This window comes from Ceratosolen solmsi, unplaced genomic scaffold, assembly GCF_000503995.2.
Source record: "Ceratosolen solmsi marchali unplaced genomic scaffold, CerSol_1.0 scaffold11, whole genome shotgun sequence".
NCBI classification, from domain to species: Eukaryota; Metazoa; Arthropoda; class Insecta; order Hymenoptera; family Agaonidae; genus Ceratosolen; species Ceratosolen solmsi.
Window position 1 is genome coordinate 13,406,556 of NW_011948416.1, and position 20,270 is coordinate 13,426,825.

The window sequence follows — 20,270 nt, forward strand, 5'->3', positions numbered from 1 at the left end:
AAAAATATAAATTGAAATATTGTGAAACTTTAATGTAGTCTTTATATGATATTATCGGAATATCGAATATTATTTTGTAATAACGCAAACATGGACTGGACTATATTTTCATTAACGAAGTCAAATTTCTAGAACGGATTAAAATAATCTATGACTCATACTGCCGGAATAAGTTGGACTAGAATATTATAATTAGTATAAATAAATATAGAGATGTTTTTCATTTATCATGGAGCAATGGATCATTGCTGTTTTTACTTACTGTATATTATTTTCATATATTTGCTTTTCTATTTCTTCATTTATTTTCATTTCAAGATTTTTCACTATTTTTAGTTTATTGAATTTTTGTCATACTTTTCTATAATATTTTTTCGCATGTACCCTTGCAACGATTTTATGAAATTTTCGTCTTAGAAAATTCTATGATGTAATTTAAAAATTTAATAAGGACTCATTTATTGTACCATTTATTCATTTTCATAATTATTTTTTACTCGTCAGTATTATCTTTTTAAAGTCGACTTTTAAACAATCACAGCCTCACACGTTGTCTTTCCACATTTTGCAATTTCAATAATCGATTCACTTTGTATTAAAGGCCAATTATATTTTTGTTCACTTGGTAATCGCTTTTAACAATATAGAATCAATTTTGGAATATTTTACAAAACATAAGCTATTACGATTAAATACAATATCATTATTATATTATTATTATTCAATCAGTTATTAGTAATTTGAGTGCTTTTATTTCATTCTTTTTTCAATATAAAATCGTAAAAAAAAAAAATATAAATAAATAAACAAAATGCACTGTTTACATGTTATAATTGTTTAAAGTATTTGACTTAGTCGATTACACGACAAATAACATTAAAATCATCGATTAATGATAATTAATTTTATTTATCTGTGAATTTTATTGATATTTATGAAAGAATCATCGCGTTCGTAACATTTTCCCAAATAAACCTTTAAAATCGAATAGATAAGAAAATAACGTGACTTTCTCTTATAGTAGCGCTTAGATAATATATCTCATAAACGAGCATAAAACATGCGTGCATATATATATATATATATATAAATATTAATTGGATTATTCGTTATGTAGGGATTCGTGATTTTGCATATGTTAAATGTAAAATATCTTAACCTAGCTTTGATCGACCAATATGTAAGTATTTTTCACAAATATCAAATGGGCTGCAATTATCCATCACGGCAATATATTCCATGCGAATGTGTGATTAACATAGTCAAGATTCTGTGCTTGAGCGAGGGTTCGTTTAGTCGCGTTTCATTCTCCAAATCAAATTGGACGAAGACACGTGTCTCAATCGTATCGATGTCCCTCACACCACTTTAGCTACGTGCATCGATTGACCTCTTTCATAAATTCATCAACGACTAAGGCTTAATTTTTGTGCCCCCCCCCCCCCCGTCGCAGACAATTTCAATCTCCGAATACGTTATCATCTCCGATCTTATGCCGTGGCCGTCTTTTGTCATGTCTTCCTAATACGATACATAAGATTTATAGGCTTGAGTATTCCATGGACAAAATCTTCCAATCGCTCGACAGTCGATCCACAAACTGTACTTTAATTGTATGTATGATTAATAAATTGAATTCTTATGGCTCAAACTACTCCCAACAACAAATACTTCGAAATACTTGGCAAAATGTTGGCATATTAATAAATTAAACATTACTTTCGATCGTATGATGAAATTTCGGCTTTGATTTTTCGTTTAAATTACTTAAATTGCAACATATCGTGGAAAAAATAAATAAGCAATATAATTCGTGATGAGCATTGTGATTCACAATATAATGTATATTTCCCGATAAGCAGGTTGACGACTACTACTAGTCAAACAATGGCAATAAAAATTAAATATTTTTCTCAATTAAATGACTGGCTTAATTGGCTAGCAAAGTAAAATTGATCGTTTGTATTGCTCAAATATTTGTATGCAATTGAAAATGTTCGCCTAACTCGAAAGTTAATATTATTGAACTGTTTATTCGCATTGTGGATTGGATCCACAGACAATTAATAATTATGTTTATTTTTCATTCATTTGAATTAGGTTATTATAATAACTATGTCATACTTATATAGCGTACAAGGCAAAGAATTTATTGTTATTTTATGGTATTGATAAAAATTAAAAGAGTGCGTTTGATTACATCACGTAATAATAATCGTGAAAACTGAAAAATCGTGAAAAAATGACGTGCGATATCGATGCACTGAAATTAAAGGATTTGTTATCAGTATGAATCATTATGAATATTATCGGAATATGTATGTCGAAACACCCTACTTTGCTTCCTGAGCTTTCTTCGCAAATGCATTGAGTCCGCGTGGCAAGCAATAAGAATAAAATATGGGTGTCTGTCCTGGATGAAATTGACTCGTTTAACACTTTCAGTATATCTGTATGACCGTGCCTAATTGCGCAATAATGTAAATGCGCGTACACTGTGCTGTATTCTGACAATTATTGTTAAAATTACGAGGCAGTATCAAGTTAAACGAACAATATTCCTGTGCAATATTTTTGGTTTTTCATAAATGCTCTTATTTTTATTTGACACTTTCGTATTGACAATGATTATAAGACAAAAAACAATAAGAGAGAACATACCATCTCCGATTAAAATTGTTAATAAATACATTACGAAGTGCGAATGAGAATAGAAAATTCACTATTGCCGTAGAGCATGTGTTTCCATAAAAACAAAACAACAAAACAACTAAAAAACAAAGAACAAAAAAAAAACCAAAAGAAGAAAAAAAGCAAAAAATAAATAAAGAACTATGTGACTTAAGTGTAAGCTCGTGCTTAAATGGAAAGATTTTTTTCTCCTAAACTCTGCTTCATATTCTTCATTGTGATTAAACATCGAAGCCCTATATTAATTATGTGACAAAAATTCAAATGATACATAAGATTATTGATAATTATAATGGTTGATTATTGATGAAATCTTGTATGCGTCACGATGAACGAAAGCTCGAGAAATTCATCTTAATGGAAACAATATTAGATAATTTTAGAAGATCTATTAAATAGATAATAATATTGAATGTGTAACTATGCAGTGAAAGCCGTAATTGTAACATACAATGCAACTGTTTGCTGCTGTCCAGCTCTACATCCGTCCAAATTGAAATAATTTTGTTTTCGACTAGTCGGTTATACACGCTATAGGGATTTCATAAATTAGATTAACAAGCGTTAAAAATCACGATAATTAACATTACTTTTCATTAATACAACATGTCATCAACAGCACCTTTATTATTATTGTCACTGTCATACTATGACTGTTATATTATAACTACGATTATTATTACTATTATTATTATTATCATCATCATCATCATCATCATCATCATCATCATCATCATCATCATCATCATCTCGCTAATACTATTATAACTACTACTTATTAATATTACTTATCATTACTATTAAGATTATTATTATTATTATTATTATTATTCTTTTTCTTTTTCTTCTTCTTCTTCTAATTATTATTATTATTATTATTATTATTATTATTATTATTATTATTACAAGTGGCTAATGCATTACGTAGAGCAAAATGCAGCAAACGGTTCGCCTACCACGAAATGAAACAATTTATTGTTTTAAAAGCGTATGAAGCAATAATAGTGATAAATTCGTAATAATAAATATTTTGAAACTATATATTGCATACATAGTATCGATTTATTTCTAATAATACCTTTAAAGCATACCAACGACACACTTACACGCATTCAAAAAAAAAAAGGAACATTGTATAAATTCATTCTTTTTTTTTCTTTTTTTTTTTGCATGAATATTTGTTAATTTGCACCAAATAATGTTGTTTTTCATGTTTAATGCTGCATAAACACCTAATTGAAAGCTCCATCCGAATTGTTTATATTGTTATATGTATTTTTATTTAATTTTTTTTTTTTTTTTTTTTTTTTTTTTTTTTATTTGCTAATATATGTATGGTGCTTATTTCATTTAAGAACAAATATGAAAAAGCAAATCGAATGCCTTGGAAACTAATCGAAAAGTAATTGAATTAATTGGATATATGAATAGGGAAATTTTACGGAATCAAGGCTTAAATTAAAAGGCCGTGTAATGGTATATAAATGGAACTCAAAATTCCATTTACAAAGTAAAGTAAATTGACGAAAAGTATTAATGAAACGAATAATCTGGTGGTGGTGTATTGACGCCGTAAACCGATTATTTCAATTTTTTTTTAGCCTTTGTTAGCAAATTCCTTTGTTTTGTTATTTCAGCCCCATGGACCCATCCGTATCCCCAAAGCACCCAGTAGTGAGGTACGTTCTTGTATACCATTATAACCAAAATCCATTTTTTTTTTAAATTTACTTTATCACATTTTTACTTAATTTCAAACAAATTTTATACATTTAAGTCTTATTTTATTTAAATTATTGTTTATTGCCGATTATTGGAGTTTGATCTTCGTTTCTTCTTCTTCTTTTTTTCTAGCCCATTTATTAATATTATTTCTTTGATTTCTAACATGGGAGAATAAGATGATATCAAAATATTTTCGGCTGTAATTTCTCGCTCTAATATCAAATTTAATATGTCTTAAAACTTGGTTTCCCTTGTCGTGTAAAAATGGCAAGTATTTGTATGTTTAACACAAGAATGTTGAATAATTGATAATTTCAAAAGTCGAAGTTTTCAATTGAATTAAAACTGTATGCCATCTATATTGTCGGATGTAACTTTTGCCGTAGATAAGTTTATATAAATTAATTAAAGCATGCCCAGTGAGAAAAGTAATTGCAATATATAGAAGGTCTTGATGTTTTATAAATTAATAGAGGAATTTAAACAATAATTAAAGAATATTAATGTTTGATGTACGTTTTCACAAGCGTATGCTTTCTTAAATTTTTTTGCATGATACACTTGATCATTATTTGCTATGTGAATTATTATTATTTATACTCCAGTAATAAAGATACAGTAAGCTTTTAAATTTTTTTTTTTTTTTTTTTTTTTTTTTTTTTTTTTTTTTTTTTTTTTTTTTTAAAAATTTCCACAATTGGGGGAGGGTTGTTTTTTTTTTTATGAAAATTGCCAAGATTCGGCAAGGAATTGGTAAAGAACCAATGTCTTTCTTTAAACTCTTCTTTTTTTCTTCTTTTTTTTCTTATAAAACAAAGACGAAGCACAATCGCTGATAGAGAATATTTTGTTACAGTGGTGCGACGACCAACGATGAACAAGTAAAACCACGTAGTCTGCGTTTCACGTGGAGTATGAAAACAACGAGCAGTAGAGATCCTTTAGAAATCATGTCTGAAATAAGAAAGGTAAAATATATTCCCATTATTTATTTGCTGTCGTGAGACGATCAAATAAAGAGAAGGAAAGATTTGACATTTTAAGTTTATATACATACGTGTGTGTGTGTGTGTGTGTGTGTGTGTGTTTTTGTTGAGAGAGAGAGTATATCAGCGATTTTATTTTTCTATTTCTAATAATAATACAGTGCCTTATTTGCAATTTATAGATTGTCTACTTGTAAATTTTACGATTTTGTTTTTTTTAATCCATTCTATCTTATCAATTCATATTTTCTTGATCGACTTGTCGTTCTTTGTTTCTCGTCTAAATATTATATCGAACTAATCTTATAATTGATTGAAAATTCATCATAAAATCATTTTCAATTTAATGGAAGCATAATTCGCGACATAATATTGTGGCAATTAAAAGCCATCTCCCCATCTCACTTAACTTAAACAAGTACAGAATTATAATGATTCCGTAAATTACCGAGATAATTAATAATTTACGTTCGCTTTGATTTTTACCATGAGTCAAATTAATATTATAAAACAGATAGAGAGAGAGAGAGAGAGTGAGAGGGAGAGAAAAGTATGAGAGAGAGAAAGTGTGTGTGTGTGTGTGTGTGTGTGTGAGAGAGAGAGAGAGGGAGAGAGAAAAGTGTGTGAGAGAGAGAGAGAGAGAGAGAGATTTTTTGTGATCTTGGTCATTAAAATCGAGATCTAAATATCGTTGATTTTACCACTGTTGTAACTGGGCCCCTAGCGTAAAAACCTTGAGCCGCGATCTTTCGATCGAAGCTCGTGCGAGTAAACCGAAGCCGTGAGGTCGACAGGCCCGGGCGGCAGATCGGGGCAGCGGGAGGTCCGCGATTGAAAAATGGCGGCTGCGCGTCCCCCGACAAGCCAAACTCTGAGCTCGGGCAATACGTGGTGCTGTGTGTCGGCAGGTGCTGGACGCGAACGAGTGCCAGTACGAGCAGCTGGAGCGATTTCTACTGCTGTGCGCCCACGGCGACCCGGCGACCGATAGCCAGGTGCAATGGGAGATCGAGGTCTGCAAGCTGCCGCGGCTCTCGCTGAATGGAGTGCGCTTCAAGCGCATCTCCGGCACTTCGATCGGCTTCAAAAACATTGCCAGCAAAATCGCCAACGAGCTCAAGCTGTGACTACCGGCCGCGGGTGCGCTTGCCGCTCCTCGCACCAATCCATAACCCGGCCCGACCCGGGACCACGACCGCGAGCCTGAAGGAGCCCGCGCCCAAGTCGAGGAGCTCTACCTCTACTTGTTTTGGATCGAGCGGACCGGCGGCGATGAGGATGAGGCCGATCACGACAGCGACACAGACAGCGATCAGCATCGCGACCACCGCAATGACCGCGACAATATGTTGCGCCCCCGGGGACCGGCCCATGACGAATGGGACGAGGACGAAAACGAGGACGAAGATGGGGACGAGGACGAAAACGGAGACGACACCCAGGAAATTTTCGTCTAACAACGAGCGATTCCAACTCGACCCCTCCCTCCCTGTTCCCGACTCACTCACACTCGCACACTTGACTCCGGCGCCGCCACCACCCCACCCCACGCCCATCTCTCTCTCTCTCTCTCTCTCTCTCTCTCTCTCTCTTCTCCCTCTCTCTCTCTCTCACACACACACACACACACACACACACTTTCTCTCTCTCATACTTTTCTCTCCCTCTCACTCTCTCTCTCTCTCTGAGTAAGCGAGTGAGCGAGCGAATAAGTGAGTGATTAAGACGATGGAGTCGAGTAACGAGTGACGAGGGACGAGGGTCGAAGGACGAAGGACGAAGGACGAAGGACGATGGATGGGTGGCTGAGGTACGGGAACGGGAGACGAACAATGTAACCTGCTCAAGGCCTGTGGATTCATGGCTGAGTCGATGAATACGTATTGAAATACTCCCGAGAGCCAAAACGAACAGTGCAGTGGTTAAAAAGGCCCGCGGCACGAGGCCTCACCCCCCCCCCCCCCCCCCCCCCCCCCCCCCCCCCCCCCCCACCCACCACCCACCACCATATACCAATGACCCGTTCGTTCTCATTCCTCCTTTCGTATGCTTATTTATTCTTATCCTCGAGATTCGGTATTTGTGAAAATACAAGACGATCATTCGGGGCAATTTCTCGGCTGTGGGCGACCTTGCTTGACTGAATAATTAGAGAGAGGAATGCATTCGCGAAATATGTGCAAAAGTAAATGAATGAAACAAATGAAAAAGAATGCCGATTGCATTATGTAAACTTGGTCCTTAAGCTTAACTCAATTTTTGATCGATTATTTGCTTCTCTTTATCTTTTGTGTTCTCCCTCCCTCCTTCCCACTCCCCGCCCCCCTTTTTCAAGATGTATATTCTAAACAAAAAAAAAAAACAAAAAAAAACAAAGACCCTCGCAGAGGGACTGAGATTCGTGATCGTAATTATAGCAACATTTTCATTTATCCTTACAATCGAGAATTGACTATCTGTAATGTCATTGTCAGCGTGTCAATTATTATTGAAGAAAATAACAATAATAATAAATAAATAATAAATAAATAAAATAATAAATAAAATAATTAATAATAGTAATAATAATAATAGTAATAATAATAATAATAATAATAATAATAATAATAATAATAATAATAATAATAACAACAAAAAAGCAAAGGATGAGAAATGATAATCTAGAGACGAACGACCCACGATATGATAATTTCATTGGCGAGAGGAGGAAGAAGACGTTCGCGTGTTCGTTCGGCTTCGGTAATGTGCGAGCGATGATGCAGCAGTTTATCAGTGTAAAAATTACGATTAACAGCAGTATTGTTGTCACTCGGCATCCACAATGAGTCTCGGTATTTACGGTCGTATTGCAAATCGTAATATATTTCATTTGTTTTGCTATAAATAATTAATTGTTGTAAATTTGCCGGAAAAATGAAAATTATTGTGTGTAATGTAGCGACGAGACTATTAGAGAAGGGGGAAGAGTTAGAGCCTGCTGCGACTGTATCATCCGGACTTCATTTTATAGTCGAGGAATTTATTGACACGGTGACTAATTTACGGGTAGGGTTGTACGTGCTAATTAATGTATGATTGGACTCTTTTAAAGAGATTGTAAAAGTTAAAATAAGTTATGAAAAAAGTAAGAATAAAACAATACAGATTAAAATGAAAAATAACTGATGAAGAAAATCTTCGTGTTAACGTGGTGAAAATAAGCAAAAGTAAACTGCGCTAAATCGATGTATTAAATAATAAGAGCTAAATACGAGTAAGCAGTTGTCGATTAAAACGTTATTTTCAAGTCGCAAATTGCTCGCCTATCGATTTGACTGACATTATTACGCATCATTTACTGGCGCGTCGTTAACGCTAGCGCCAAAAGTATATTGATTATATTCTTGGATACTATATAGATTTTGAGGGGGCGGGACCGGGTGGAGGGGGTGTGTGAAAAATATGTAAACACATTTTCTTACGAATACATAATTGATTAATTCAACAATAAACAGCCCCTACAATATTTTTTGTATATTTTATGAAAATTTTTTCTTTTTAACACAACAATGATTAACATGATGATAATTAATGCGGTGAGGCAACGGTGTCTAACGAGATAATTCATACCGAAGAACGTAGTAAAGAAAGTATTTTTAAGTCAAATCAATAGCCCGGCTATTTGTTACCAATAAAAAAAAAGAAAACGACTAATTATAAAAATTTTCGATCATTTTTATGATGCTTTAATTTTTTATGTACACTACAAGTTCGCAGTTACACAGCATTATACACATTAGAGACAATTTATTGATGATAATAATAGTTATTATTATTGCATTATTATTATAAAATAATTATAACTAAATACAAGTCAAAGGCGATGTATTATAATAAAGTTGGGAAGGAAGAGATTTATCAATAAAATGTAGAGATTTCGATCGAATATCGAGTCGAACAATTTACGTATGCGAGAGAGCGTGTATGTGTATGTGTATAATCTGGCTGTGTGAGCGTGTATGTGACAAAAAGAATGAGAGAAAGTGAAACGCACTTGAGAACCTGAACAATTACTGCTAAGATCTGCTGTTTCTAGAAAAGATTTAACAATAAATTTAGGTAATACAATCGGCTATATCGTACCCTTTATTCTTCTGCGATTAAGAGTAAAGTGCGACCGATCGAACAAAAATGAAAAAGAAGAAAAGGAGGGAAGAAATAACGAAGGAATGAATGAATGAAAGAAAGAAAGAAAGAAAGAAAGGTCTGGTGGTGTTTTAACGCAAATCGCAGATGGAGTGTAAATATAATAATTGAATAAAGGTACTAGATTAAATGAATACAAAAATCTTTATGTTAAAAGAAAAATTAAGAAACGATTAAGAAAGAAATTACGTACATAATAAAGAGACAACCGCGGCGAGCTTCATCAAACATCAAATTAATCGCCTAAAAACTAATTAACTTTGTTACTATTAGCAAGACTAATTTATTTACATGCTGTACGAAGTTGATTTTTCATATTTCTAATACTTACTATAAACGATCGATTCCATGTAATTCAAGAGAAAAGAAACAAATGAAACGTACAACATTGTAATAAGCAGTGCTGCAAATCGATAAATGACTGATAGCAAATAAGTATTGAAATCTTACGTAAATAACAAAGAAATTCTTATTGAAAAAATAAATAAATAAATAAATAAATAAATGAATAAATAACGGTGTGGATGTCAAAGACACTGCGTGTCACACAATTTTTTCCAATTAAATTATTTAGAATTCAAAGCAACAATGTAAAATAAAGTACCATGTAAATCATATAACACTTCAATATTTTCTGTTAATAATTCAAGTTAATTAAGATACGTTGTAAATCATTTTGTGGTAAAAAATCATACAAATATCGCTTTTGTTTATTTAACGCGTAAGCGGTGCAGTGTATCGAGTACAATATTTAAGCGTTTTTGCGCGACTGTCTCTGTAAATTATCGTTGTAGTAGTGAATATTATTAGCGGTTTATTAGTAAAAAAAAAAAAAACAGAAAAAAAATATCCCTAGTTATATAAATGGTACAGAACCCTTAACATTACGTAGGTAAAGTTATTATTATATTGTTATCTAAAATTGAAGATGATTGACATGACCCATGCCTTGGATGATATGCTTGAACAAAATATTGTATAAATAAATGGAATAGTTCCCATCCAAGCAATTTCATTAGTTAAGTAATACTTATTAATTATACATTGACAATTAATATTTCAATGGCTCGATAAATAATGAGCAACACTGTCATTTTCCCTGTAGCCACAGTCACAATCAAAATAGGCTTTTATTTTTTTAATTTTACTTTTATTCACTGCGAGCAATTCATTGGTTTTTTTCTTCTTTATTTATTTATTTTTTTTTTGTTCTTTCTTTTTTTCTTCTTTTTTTTTTATTTTTTTTTTTTTTTAAGAAAACCGTTCCCCGTACAATCGTTTGCAAAAACTTAAATATTCCTGTCACATATACAAAACTCCCAAACATTCGTTTGTAGATAGCTACGTGAAAGCTTTGCAAAATGTTTTGTGGTGATTGGTATCTATTAGCCAAAATGTAGAAAAATAGTTTATAATAAATTGGTAACACATTGCCTAACAGATATCTTTACAGTTATAGTTGTTACCCGTTATGTATACTTCTATAAAGCATGATTTAATTTCATTCTGAAGTTTATATAAAAATTTAAGGCAAAACAGAGATAGAAACGATCAAAGCATTTAGAATTATATAATCTATACAAATAAATATTATTAATAATAAACATAATAAAGAAGCTCATAAATGAAATATTGTCTAACTCTTAAATTTGAAGAAGAAAAAAACAAAAAATTATTTATATATATTTGTCTTTACAAATATAGTATTTATCTTAATAAACCCTTTTATTTATTTAAAGTATATATATTTTTGAGAGATATTTACTATCCTTGTTTTGCCTTAATATTTGCTTAATTTAATTTTCTTTCAAAAGCAATTTTTATTCTCAAATACTCATTTCTTTTTAACTTATCGTATTACATTAACTATTCACGACAATTACTTTTTAATTTTTATTCGTATTTATATATGCTATAACTTTACTCTTTTTATCTGTCATAAAAAATTCAAAAATTTAATAAATTCATCTAATGCAATGACTTACAAAAAAAAAAAGAAAAAGAAAAAGTCATATGGATGACTGGTGGTGGAAAATTGCCAAATGGAATTCTACGAGCGAAAACATAATTTAACATTAAATTTTTAATATTTTGTCGAGTGGTAGCAGTTTCAAATCAAATGTTAATGGAAGTCGTTGGAATTATAATGGCCTTGAGCATTAAATTGCGCGCTTTCATAGACAATCCAAGGGTTTTTAGCCAAGAAACATAAAAGGGGACAGGGGGTATCTAAAATCGAACGCTCAAATTTTTTTTTCTTTTTTTTTTCATAAAGGTAAATTAAACACAAGTGGTCAATGCCTTTAGAAACTAATTTTTTAGCAGCCAATTAAACTGGACAATCAGCGATCCAGGCTGGTATTGTCCAACAACTCCTACAGTATGTACGCTCGAGAGTTGCGGCAAGTTGGCCACCAGATGACTCTGTCTCCCGGCCCAGAAGACTTCGTTACGTCAATAGCGAATTCCTAAATCTACATCGTTATAAGCAATATTATTTTTGAGAATGCAGTGTAGCGGATTCGAGGCCATAATATTATGTGGATCGAGCTCTGCTGTTACATTTTTTTTTTTTTTTTTTTTTTTTTTTTTTTTTTATAATAACAATGCTCTATCCTTGTATATTTCATCAAACCAAACCGATCCTGTCACTTTGTCATTGGAGAATGTAAAAGAAACTTTCCGAGTCATTGTCGCCATTTAGCCCGAGTTAAATATATTTTACAATATATCAAAGTTTCTCGTTTTCAGCGAAGTTGGTGCGATAATTTGATAATGACTCGATAATGAAATCATTCGACTTGTACGGAGTCGATTTATTTAACGATTCCCCGAAATATTTATACATTCGGACGATAGCTTGTATTTTTTTTTTTTTTTTTTTAAAAATTCGTATTTTAACTAAAATCTGTAATAATTGTATTTGATAAATTTTGCTTGTTTAATGAGATATTTTTTAGAATAACTCGGTCGATCTTATAAAAGCACAGACATTTAGCCGGTTATTTATCCTAAAAGTTTTATGAAATTTGCATCGTTAGAGCTGTATTTTAATTTAAATTATTAATATCAAGTACATTATTATTATTATCTCGTGGACGATACAAATGTCAGATAGATGGAGTAAATCGACTAAAACTAAAAAAAGGTAAAGCGAGATTTGCTTAAAGCATATGACCTGTTATCATAATTACATTGAATGCCCTTTTCCATAAAAATTATATAAACATCTCTAAAATACAGTAGGCCAGCTAATTGAATGTGAAAAGGTATTAATATTAAAATTAATCGTTAGATTATAATTATTACGAATTATCAGAGTATGAGAATCTAAATTGGTTATCTTATGCACAGGGTCCTTGGAATATTCTACATTTAAACTTCAAATAATGGCAAAATAATGCTGTAAATTGGCGAATATCATTTAACGTAAAGTGCATTTTATGAATGTTTACGTAGGCAAGATTATTATCTCATCTCTCTTTTATTTATCGCTATCAAAGAATCATACATAATTTAATTGAATAGTAGTAATGTCGACGATCATTGGTCTCAAATTTTTTAGTTTTTCACGTTTCATATTTATTAACGTATACAACTGCTGTGGGTTATAATGATTATTATGTTGTTGTCAATAAGACATTTCGTTGTCTATTGATACATTCGTAAGGGCGAACCATTGATTGTGACGTAAAGATGATTATGTGCATGTTCATGGTATTGTAGTCAATTTACACTGATTAGTTCGTAATAACACAAGAGTTGCTGTACCAGTATTGCAAAATAAAAAAAAAAGAAAAAAAGAAATTATTTATAAGTTAAATTGTAAAATTTGGATAAAAGGAAATAAACCTCAAATCATAATAATAACTATTAGAAATACGAGGATCGGGACTCGTGATGATGATTTGAAATTGTTTCGTGGATATATTATTATTACATAATGTGTCGTTTAATTTAGAGTCCGAGAAATTTTACTGTTTGTATAAGCTAATTTTGGGTTTAAATGTCGACGAAATTGCCGATTAAATATGAAAAATCGAAAATCGAAAATCAAAAATGTTATTATAAACATAGTTCGTTAATAAAGCATTCAGTTCAATATAAAAAAAAACTTTGTTTTATAAATGGGAAATTTTCTTTTTCGTGTTTCTACACTATTGATTATATTAAATATTATATATTATTAATCAACATTTACATTTGAATAACCGTCAATTAATTAGTAAATAATGAGTAAATTTCATCTGAATTTCGTCTATATTACAAATACGTCTATATGCAATATATTATGAACAATGATATTGTAGTGAGATTAAAGAAAATTAAACGAGCAAGTAACGAACAAATTTTTTTTTCGAACTCATTGTTATAATAAAGTTGTTAACAAAAGTTATTAGTAAAGCGATGAAAATAATAATTAGAGCGAGTAGAGTATCTGTCGATAAGCAGATATTATTTGAAATTATTTTAAATGCTCAAAAGTATTTTAATAATTATATCGCATTATTGCTTATTTATCATCGCCCATTGCATTCGCGTCGTAATACAATGACATTAATAATAATTGATATGACTTTACTCAATAATAATCCAATACCAAAGCTAATTGTTTTGTTAATAAATAACATTTACAAAGCATAGTTTCGCACATGTAGATAATAATTTTTATATAATATGGCCTATTTACAAAAAAATTGAAAAGTATATATTTTTATGCCACCAAACACACTTTAATAATGAGATAATTATAATCATTTAGAATTAAAATTAACGGTCAAATATTAAAAAGCATTTAAAATAAAAATTTCTTTTTTTTTTATCAATTTTACTGGATACTACTGCAATTATTGTTTATCGTGTATATTATGCTCAATATAAATAATTTTAATTTACATTATATAGAAAAGAAAAAAGAAAAGAAAATTTTATAACTTGTATTGTAATAAAATAATTATGTACTTAACTATATTTAACAGCTTGACGTTAAATTATTATTATTATTTTCTAGCTTATGATAAATACTAATGATGTGAGATCATAAAAATTATACAAAAAATATAAACAATAGCAACAAATACATTACTTACTACAAGTATTACGATACGTTTGCTATATACTTTTTGGTATTTATGGTTATTCTCATGAGTGTCAAATAATCATAATATATATATATATATATATATATATATATATATATATATATATATATTATATATATGGTAAACAAAGATTTATTGATAATCATATAAATTACAGAACGTTTTCAGATATATATTTATCAAAATACTTTAAGATATTTTGCATTTCTGGATAAACCGCCAAGTTGCATGCATCTTCTAAAGTAAGCCACTTAAAATCTTGGTGTTCGTGTGACAATGTAACTTCTTTATTTTTATTTAGAATTTCTGCTAACCAATAAACTACGACTTTCGGTTTCTTATCAACAAGGTAACTTATTTCTTGCTTAACACTCTCAAATATTTTCATATCCTCTTTCAAATATCCAGCTTCCTCTTTTGTTTCTCTTAATGCCGTTATCATATCCGTTTCTCCAGGATCAACGCGACCTTCAATAGACAATAAATTTCGATTTTATATGGCCAAATTCTTTCTAGAAATTCTCTAGAAATCTATGTAGATCTCCATGTGTGTATGTTCATGTATCTCAATGTGATTAGATAATTTTTTCGAAAATGAAAAATACACTTTTTACAATTAATAACAATAAATGATTTTTTTTTCGTCCAATTTAGACTTTGTAGTTTTGTTTAATCGATTATTTTATTGATGTTGCATAGTTTTGAAATACTACGAATATGGCAAAATATATGCATTATCGATCAAATAATCTTAAAATTCGTAAATTTAAAAAAGTTTTTAATGCAATTTTAATTTAAAGATGATGTAAATAGAAATGTTATTGATTAACAAAATTTCATTTTCAATTAAATATTGCTTTTCGTTTAAAAGTAATGTGTTTAAGTGTCTATTATGAAAAATAAATAAAACTCTTTACTTTAATGATGGTCTTAAAATTAGAACGATTAAATGATTTTTATTTTATTGTTAATTTTACTGTTGTATTTTATTGTATTATATTAAATGATTGTTTATTATATATAAGTTATAAGAAAATACATAAATAAGTTTGATTTGAAATAAATTTCGTACAAATGAATAAATTATAGTTTTTGAAAGAGATTTCCACATTGTTTCCATAAACTTATCAACAAATATTTTCTAGACGTATTTCTATAAAAATTCCAAATAATCCGTAATATTCATTCATCATTTACTTATCATTGAAAAATATTTTATTCGTTTTCAAGACATTTAAATCCACTCGTTCTACGATTAACGTAACTCGATTTCGTCTCGTATTTATATGTAACATAATTATTAAAAGATTAAAAATTGCACAAGGCAATGGCATAATATTCTTGATAATAATTCACATTTCAATCTTATTAAATAATCGAATGACCGTTTAATAAATTGTTGTTAAACGTATACATTTTGACACTTGGGTAAAATAAACGCATGCTCGCTCAACTATAATATGGTCTCACTTTTTTATTCTACTCCGTAATTTTCGTTTGTTTAATTTTGTTTCGCTTATAAAAGCATTTATTCTCGTCGAGTGTTGTTCAATAAGTTGAGCAATTTTAACGATTTGCTCGCCATGATGACGAATACAAAAATTAAGTGTTTCTGAATTGTCCACATCTGTTACTTATACCTTTCGGTGGTGTCCAGTGATGTTTTCCGTAAGACGTTTGCATTAATAAATACTCAATTTTTCCACAAAATTGGCGGAAAATTACAAAGCCACAAGCTCGAGTTGCCATGATCTATTCTTTACATGCACTTTACGTTCGGAGAATTTTCCTCTACAATTCTAGTTCTCTATTGGATTTTATTTACAATAATTTAATTTGAAATTTTACATTAGTTGTAGGTTAGTTACATGATATTACGGATCCGCCAATCATAAGTCTGATGTACTACTAAAACTAATAAAGTAAAAAATAAAAAAAAAAAAAGATATCAACGTGTTTCGATTATTTCAACGACAGATGGCCACACAATCGCCTACAATAACAAATATTTTAAAATGTGTTATTTGATTTTTCTGTTGGTAGAAAAATTGAATATCATTAAATTATCATGCTGTTTGCAAACATTATTGATTGTTAAATAATTATGCAATTGCCATTAATCGTATAGGCCATTAATATTACGTTATTAACATTAATGAATAAAATTTAAGTATTTGGAAATTTAAGTAAAATTATTGTTTTATACGCACGATGATGATATATACTTGTGTTAATTTAAGAATCGGTATTGAAATTTGAAAAATCGTTAAAATTAAATAAGAAATTTAGAGAAAGTTTAGTATTGCCAGGAATACAAATTTTATTAACTAAGATAAATTGCGCATTGCGCATGAGACATGTACGCGTGCAGAACTATCGGCTTAAGGTAATTTTAATTAAAATATCGAGGCCACTTATATTTGCAGAAATTTAATTATAAATAAAAATATGAATATAGTAAATCACGATGAAAGTATAGCACGATCGATTCAAGATCAGATAAACTGCATTGGCATTACGGAGAATGCTATTTTCCCAGTGCAGGTTAGTTTATTATTTGTTTTGATATGCATTGATCTTAAATGCATCGCGTAAATGCGTTTAGAAACATTTTTTCAACGATTTCAGAAAGAAAAGGAGAATTATCGCCCCAGGACATTGATCGATGAATCACTGGAATACATAGATCCAACGCCAAATATTTATACACTCTTTGTTCAATTTAATAAAAGATTTTTTTGGAATGCTTTACTTCCTGTACAAGTGAAATGGAGTCCAAGAATGACTTCGTAAGATTTGCCTCTCCTAAAGCATCTACTATATTAATTGAAGTTTATCGAATTGCCTAAAATTTTATGTTTTCTATAATAGCTGCGCGGGCATATGTACATTCCATCCAAGAAATAAGGAATGTATCATTTCACTAAGTAGTCCGTTACTTAAATTAAGACCAAGAAAAGATCTAATTGAAACCTTACTGGTATAGTAATATAATTTACTTGTTTCTTTTTTTTCATCTATTTTTATTTTTTTACCTAACATTTTTATTCTTTCGCAATATAAGATAATTTTATTTTACTATATGTACTTTATTTTCAGCATGAAATGATACATGCTTATTTATTTCTTACTAATAATAACAGAGATAGAGATGGTCATGGTCCAGTATTTAAAAGTCATATGAACAGAATTAATGTAGAAGCAGGAACCAATATAACCGTAAGACATGTCTCTTAATATTTATTATTTATTGTGTCATTGATTTTAATAACAATTAATTTTGAATAGATTTATCACACTTTTCACGAAGAAGTTAGATTATACCAGCAACATTGGTGGAGATGTAACGGTCCATGTCATAATAGAGCACCATTTTTTGGCACCGTTAGAAGGGCCATGAACCGTGTTCCTGGTCCAAATGATTTTTGGTGGAGCGACCATCAAAGAACATGCGGCGGCCAATTCATTAAAATAAAAGAACCAAAAAAAACTGAAGGACAAAAGAAAAATAAAAGAGCCGCACAGACAACCGTGAAAAACAATATATTCAATTGGGTAAAAAAGATTGATAAAAATGAAGATAAGCCAAGTGAACGAACTATATCTAAAGTATATAATACACCAAAAATAACAGATTTAAAGAATGTTAATAACAATTTGGGTTCAAATATTCAAACGGATATTAAAAAACTTGGTAATAATACTAATAATGTACATGGATGGGGAACAGGAGGCCCTTGTAGTACCGATGATAATTATAGTAATTCTATTATTAGTAATAAAATTAACTCTGGTAATTTGTTGAAAAATACTAATTCAAGAATTTCATTCTCTGGTGTTTTGGGAGGCAACGGTAGCGGGAAGAGTATTCTACTTGATAAATTTTCCAATACATCAGCAACTAAAACTTTATTAAAAAATACTAATGTTCAGTCAAACTTAAATGAAATTAGTTTGTTTAAAAACTGTGAAAAAAATTCGAACATTCAAAAGCAATATGCAGAGAAAGGCGAGGACGCTGTAGTGACATGTCCAAATTGTAATAAATCGGTTAATGAATCAAAAATTAATCACCACTTAGATAATTGTCTTGAGAATTCAAAAAGTTTACAAATTATACAAAATAGCACGAACAAAGAAAAAATGCACAAAAATGATTTTACATCTAATAAGATATTTAAAAACGAGAATAAATCAAATTCAGTAAAAATACAGTGTCCTTTATGTCCAATGAAGGTGGAATCAAATAATTTTAATGAACATTTAAGTAATTGCTTTCGTACCGATACAGATGATACAATTTCTGATGAATCGATTCATAATTCCAGCTACAGTTCCATTACTAGTAATAAAAACACTTCCAATAATTTATTAAACAATAATAAAGCAGCACCATCTTCCACCGATACTTTGCAACATATTGATTCAGGAAAAAGTATTGCCTTGAATAAACGTTGCGATACATTTACAGCTGGTGCTTCATCAAAAAATAGTTCTCTTACTCGATCAACGATTAATAATAATCATGATAAATCAGCAAAAGATTCAATGTCAAATCAAGATTTATTTGATTTTATAATAAGGGTGACATGTCCAAATTGTAATAAGTCTGTAGACGAGCCCAAAATTAATCATCATTTAGATATTTGTCTCGCGACATCAGAAAATCAAGAAATGTCTGGCGGTAGCTGCAATAAAAAGAGAAAAAACGAAGATAATTATACGTCCAAGAAAATGTTTAAGAACAAAACTAAATCAACTTTAAGGGAAAATGTGGAGAAGCCGACGCATAATAAATCAATTGATGAGGCTAATTCTACTTTAAATACTTCAAACAATTCTCATATTTGCATAGTTTGTGATAAATTATTAGAGCCTACTAAGAGTTTAAGCGATCACTTAGAAGAATGTGTTGCGTCGATATTTAATGATTTCGGTAATGATGATACGATTGCATCTACGAATGATGAAAACCAAGTTTTAGAGCATTTTCCTTGTCCAGTGTGTATGGCGCTAATCGAAGCGACCCTAATGAATGATCATTTGGACGTTTGTCTTAATAAAATTGAATAATGTTAGACTATCTTTAAGTTTCTGTTTTAATAGATTACAATAGTTTTATTTAACTATTGAATATCTTTTTGTTCCTTGTACTTACTGTTTAGAACGACTTATATTAGTTTTTATATAATGCATGTATTATTTATTTTTCTACAAGAATATTAAATATTAATAGAAGAATTGAAATGGGTATAAGCGAGTATTTATTTTATCCACTTTTCTTTTACTTCATATGATTTATAACTTATACAATTAAATTATGAATAATTTTAAAGATTACATTGCGACATAATATATTTAATATAAACGGGCGCATGAAATTTAATTACATGAAATTTTAAGTCATTTTATCAGATAAAAATATTAAAAATTAAAAAAAAACATTTTATTAATTTTTAAACGCTTTTGAGCATTTTGTTTTAGAGTGTTGATACAAAAGGCTTATCTTCTATATTAACAGGCTCCTTATGATTTGACAGTATTAAAAGATTAGTGAATTTAAATTAATTTTTATCTAATA

At 30.0% G+C, this 20,270-nt stretch overlaps 3 protein-coding genes across 13 annotated transcripts in view; 2 read left to right on the plus strand and 1 right to left on the minus strand.

Moving 5' to 3' along the window:
* LOC105359352 (serine/threonine-protein kinase MARK2) overlaps positions 1-6,552 on the plus strand; it is a 67,968-nt gene extending 61,416 nt beyond the window's left edge. For 9 of the 10 annotated variants that reach the window (XM_011495945.1, XM_011495934.1, XM_011495941.1 and 6 more), the window contains 3 exons: positions 4,329-4,370; positions 5,273-5,384; positions 6,311-6,552. In XM_011495945.1, coding sequence (XP_011494247.1) covers positions 4,329-4,370; positions 5,273-5,384; positions 6,311-6,529 — 373 coding nt within the window. In that variant the 3' untranslated portion in view covers positions 6,530-6,552. The other variant, XM_011495942.1, reaches the window with a different exon arrangement.
* Positions 6,553-14,812: 8,260 nt separating this feature from the next.
* On the minus strand, positions 14,813-16,596 carry Apf (purine phosphoribosyltransferase family protein Apf). 2 transcript variants are annotated; one of them, XM_011495947.1, is made up of 2 exons: positions 16,330-16,596; positions 14,813-15,157 (listed from the first exon to the last, which is right to left on the minus strand). In XM_011495947.1, the coding sequence occupies exons 1-2, from the start codon at positions 16,436-16,438 to the stop codon at positions 14,841-14,843; spliced, it is 426 nt and encodes a 141-aa protein (XP_011494249.1). In that variant the 5' UTR covers positions 16,439-16,596; the 3' UTR covers positions 14,813-14,840. The 2 variants fall into 2 exon arrangements, with proteins under 2 accessions (XP_011494249.1, XP_011494250.1); XM_011495948.1 differs by lacking the exon at positions 16,330-16,596 and adding an exon at positions 16,075-16,323.
* Positions 16,597-16,889: 293 nt separating this feature from the next.
* mh (DNA-dependent metalloprotease SPRTN) lies at positions 16,890-19,880 on the plus strand. The gene is made up of 5 exons (XM_011496153.1): positions 16,890-17,233; positions 17,318-17,478; positions 17,561-17,669; positions 17,789-17,908; positions 17,978-19,880. Exons 1-5 carry the CDS (start codon positions 17,138-17,140, stop codon positions 19,760-19,762), a joined length of 2,271 nt encoding a protein of 756 aa, XP_011494455.1. The 5' UTR covers positions 16,890-17,137; the 3' UTR covers positions 19,763-19,880.
* Positions 19,881-20,270: the final 390 nt, after the last annotated feature.

Excerpts from the sequence above, each read along its gene's own strand:
- Apf (XM_011495947.1), bottom strand. The coding sequence starts at position 16,438 with ATGGCAACTCGAGCTTGTGGCTTTGTAATTTTCCGCCAATTTTGTGGA. Across the intron at positions 15,158-16,329 it reads TCACTGGACACCACCGAAAG|GTCGCGTTGATCCTGGAGAA; the intron begins GTATAAGTAACA and ends TGTCTATTGAAG.
- mh (XM_011496153.1), top strand. The coding sequence starts at position 17,138 with ATGAATATAGTAAATCACGATGAAAGTATAGCACGATCGATTCAAGAT. Across the intron at positions 17,479-17,560 it reads TGGAGTCCAAGAATGACTTC|CTGCGCGGGCATATGTACAT; the intron begins GTAAGATTTGCC and ends TTTCTATAATAG. Across the intron at positions 17,670-17,788 it reads ATCTAATTGAAACCTTACTG|CATGAAATGATACATGCTTA; the intron begins GTATAGTAATAT and ends CTTTATTTTCAG.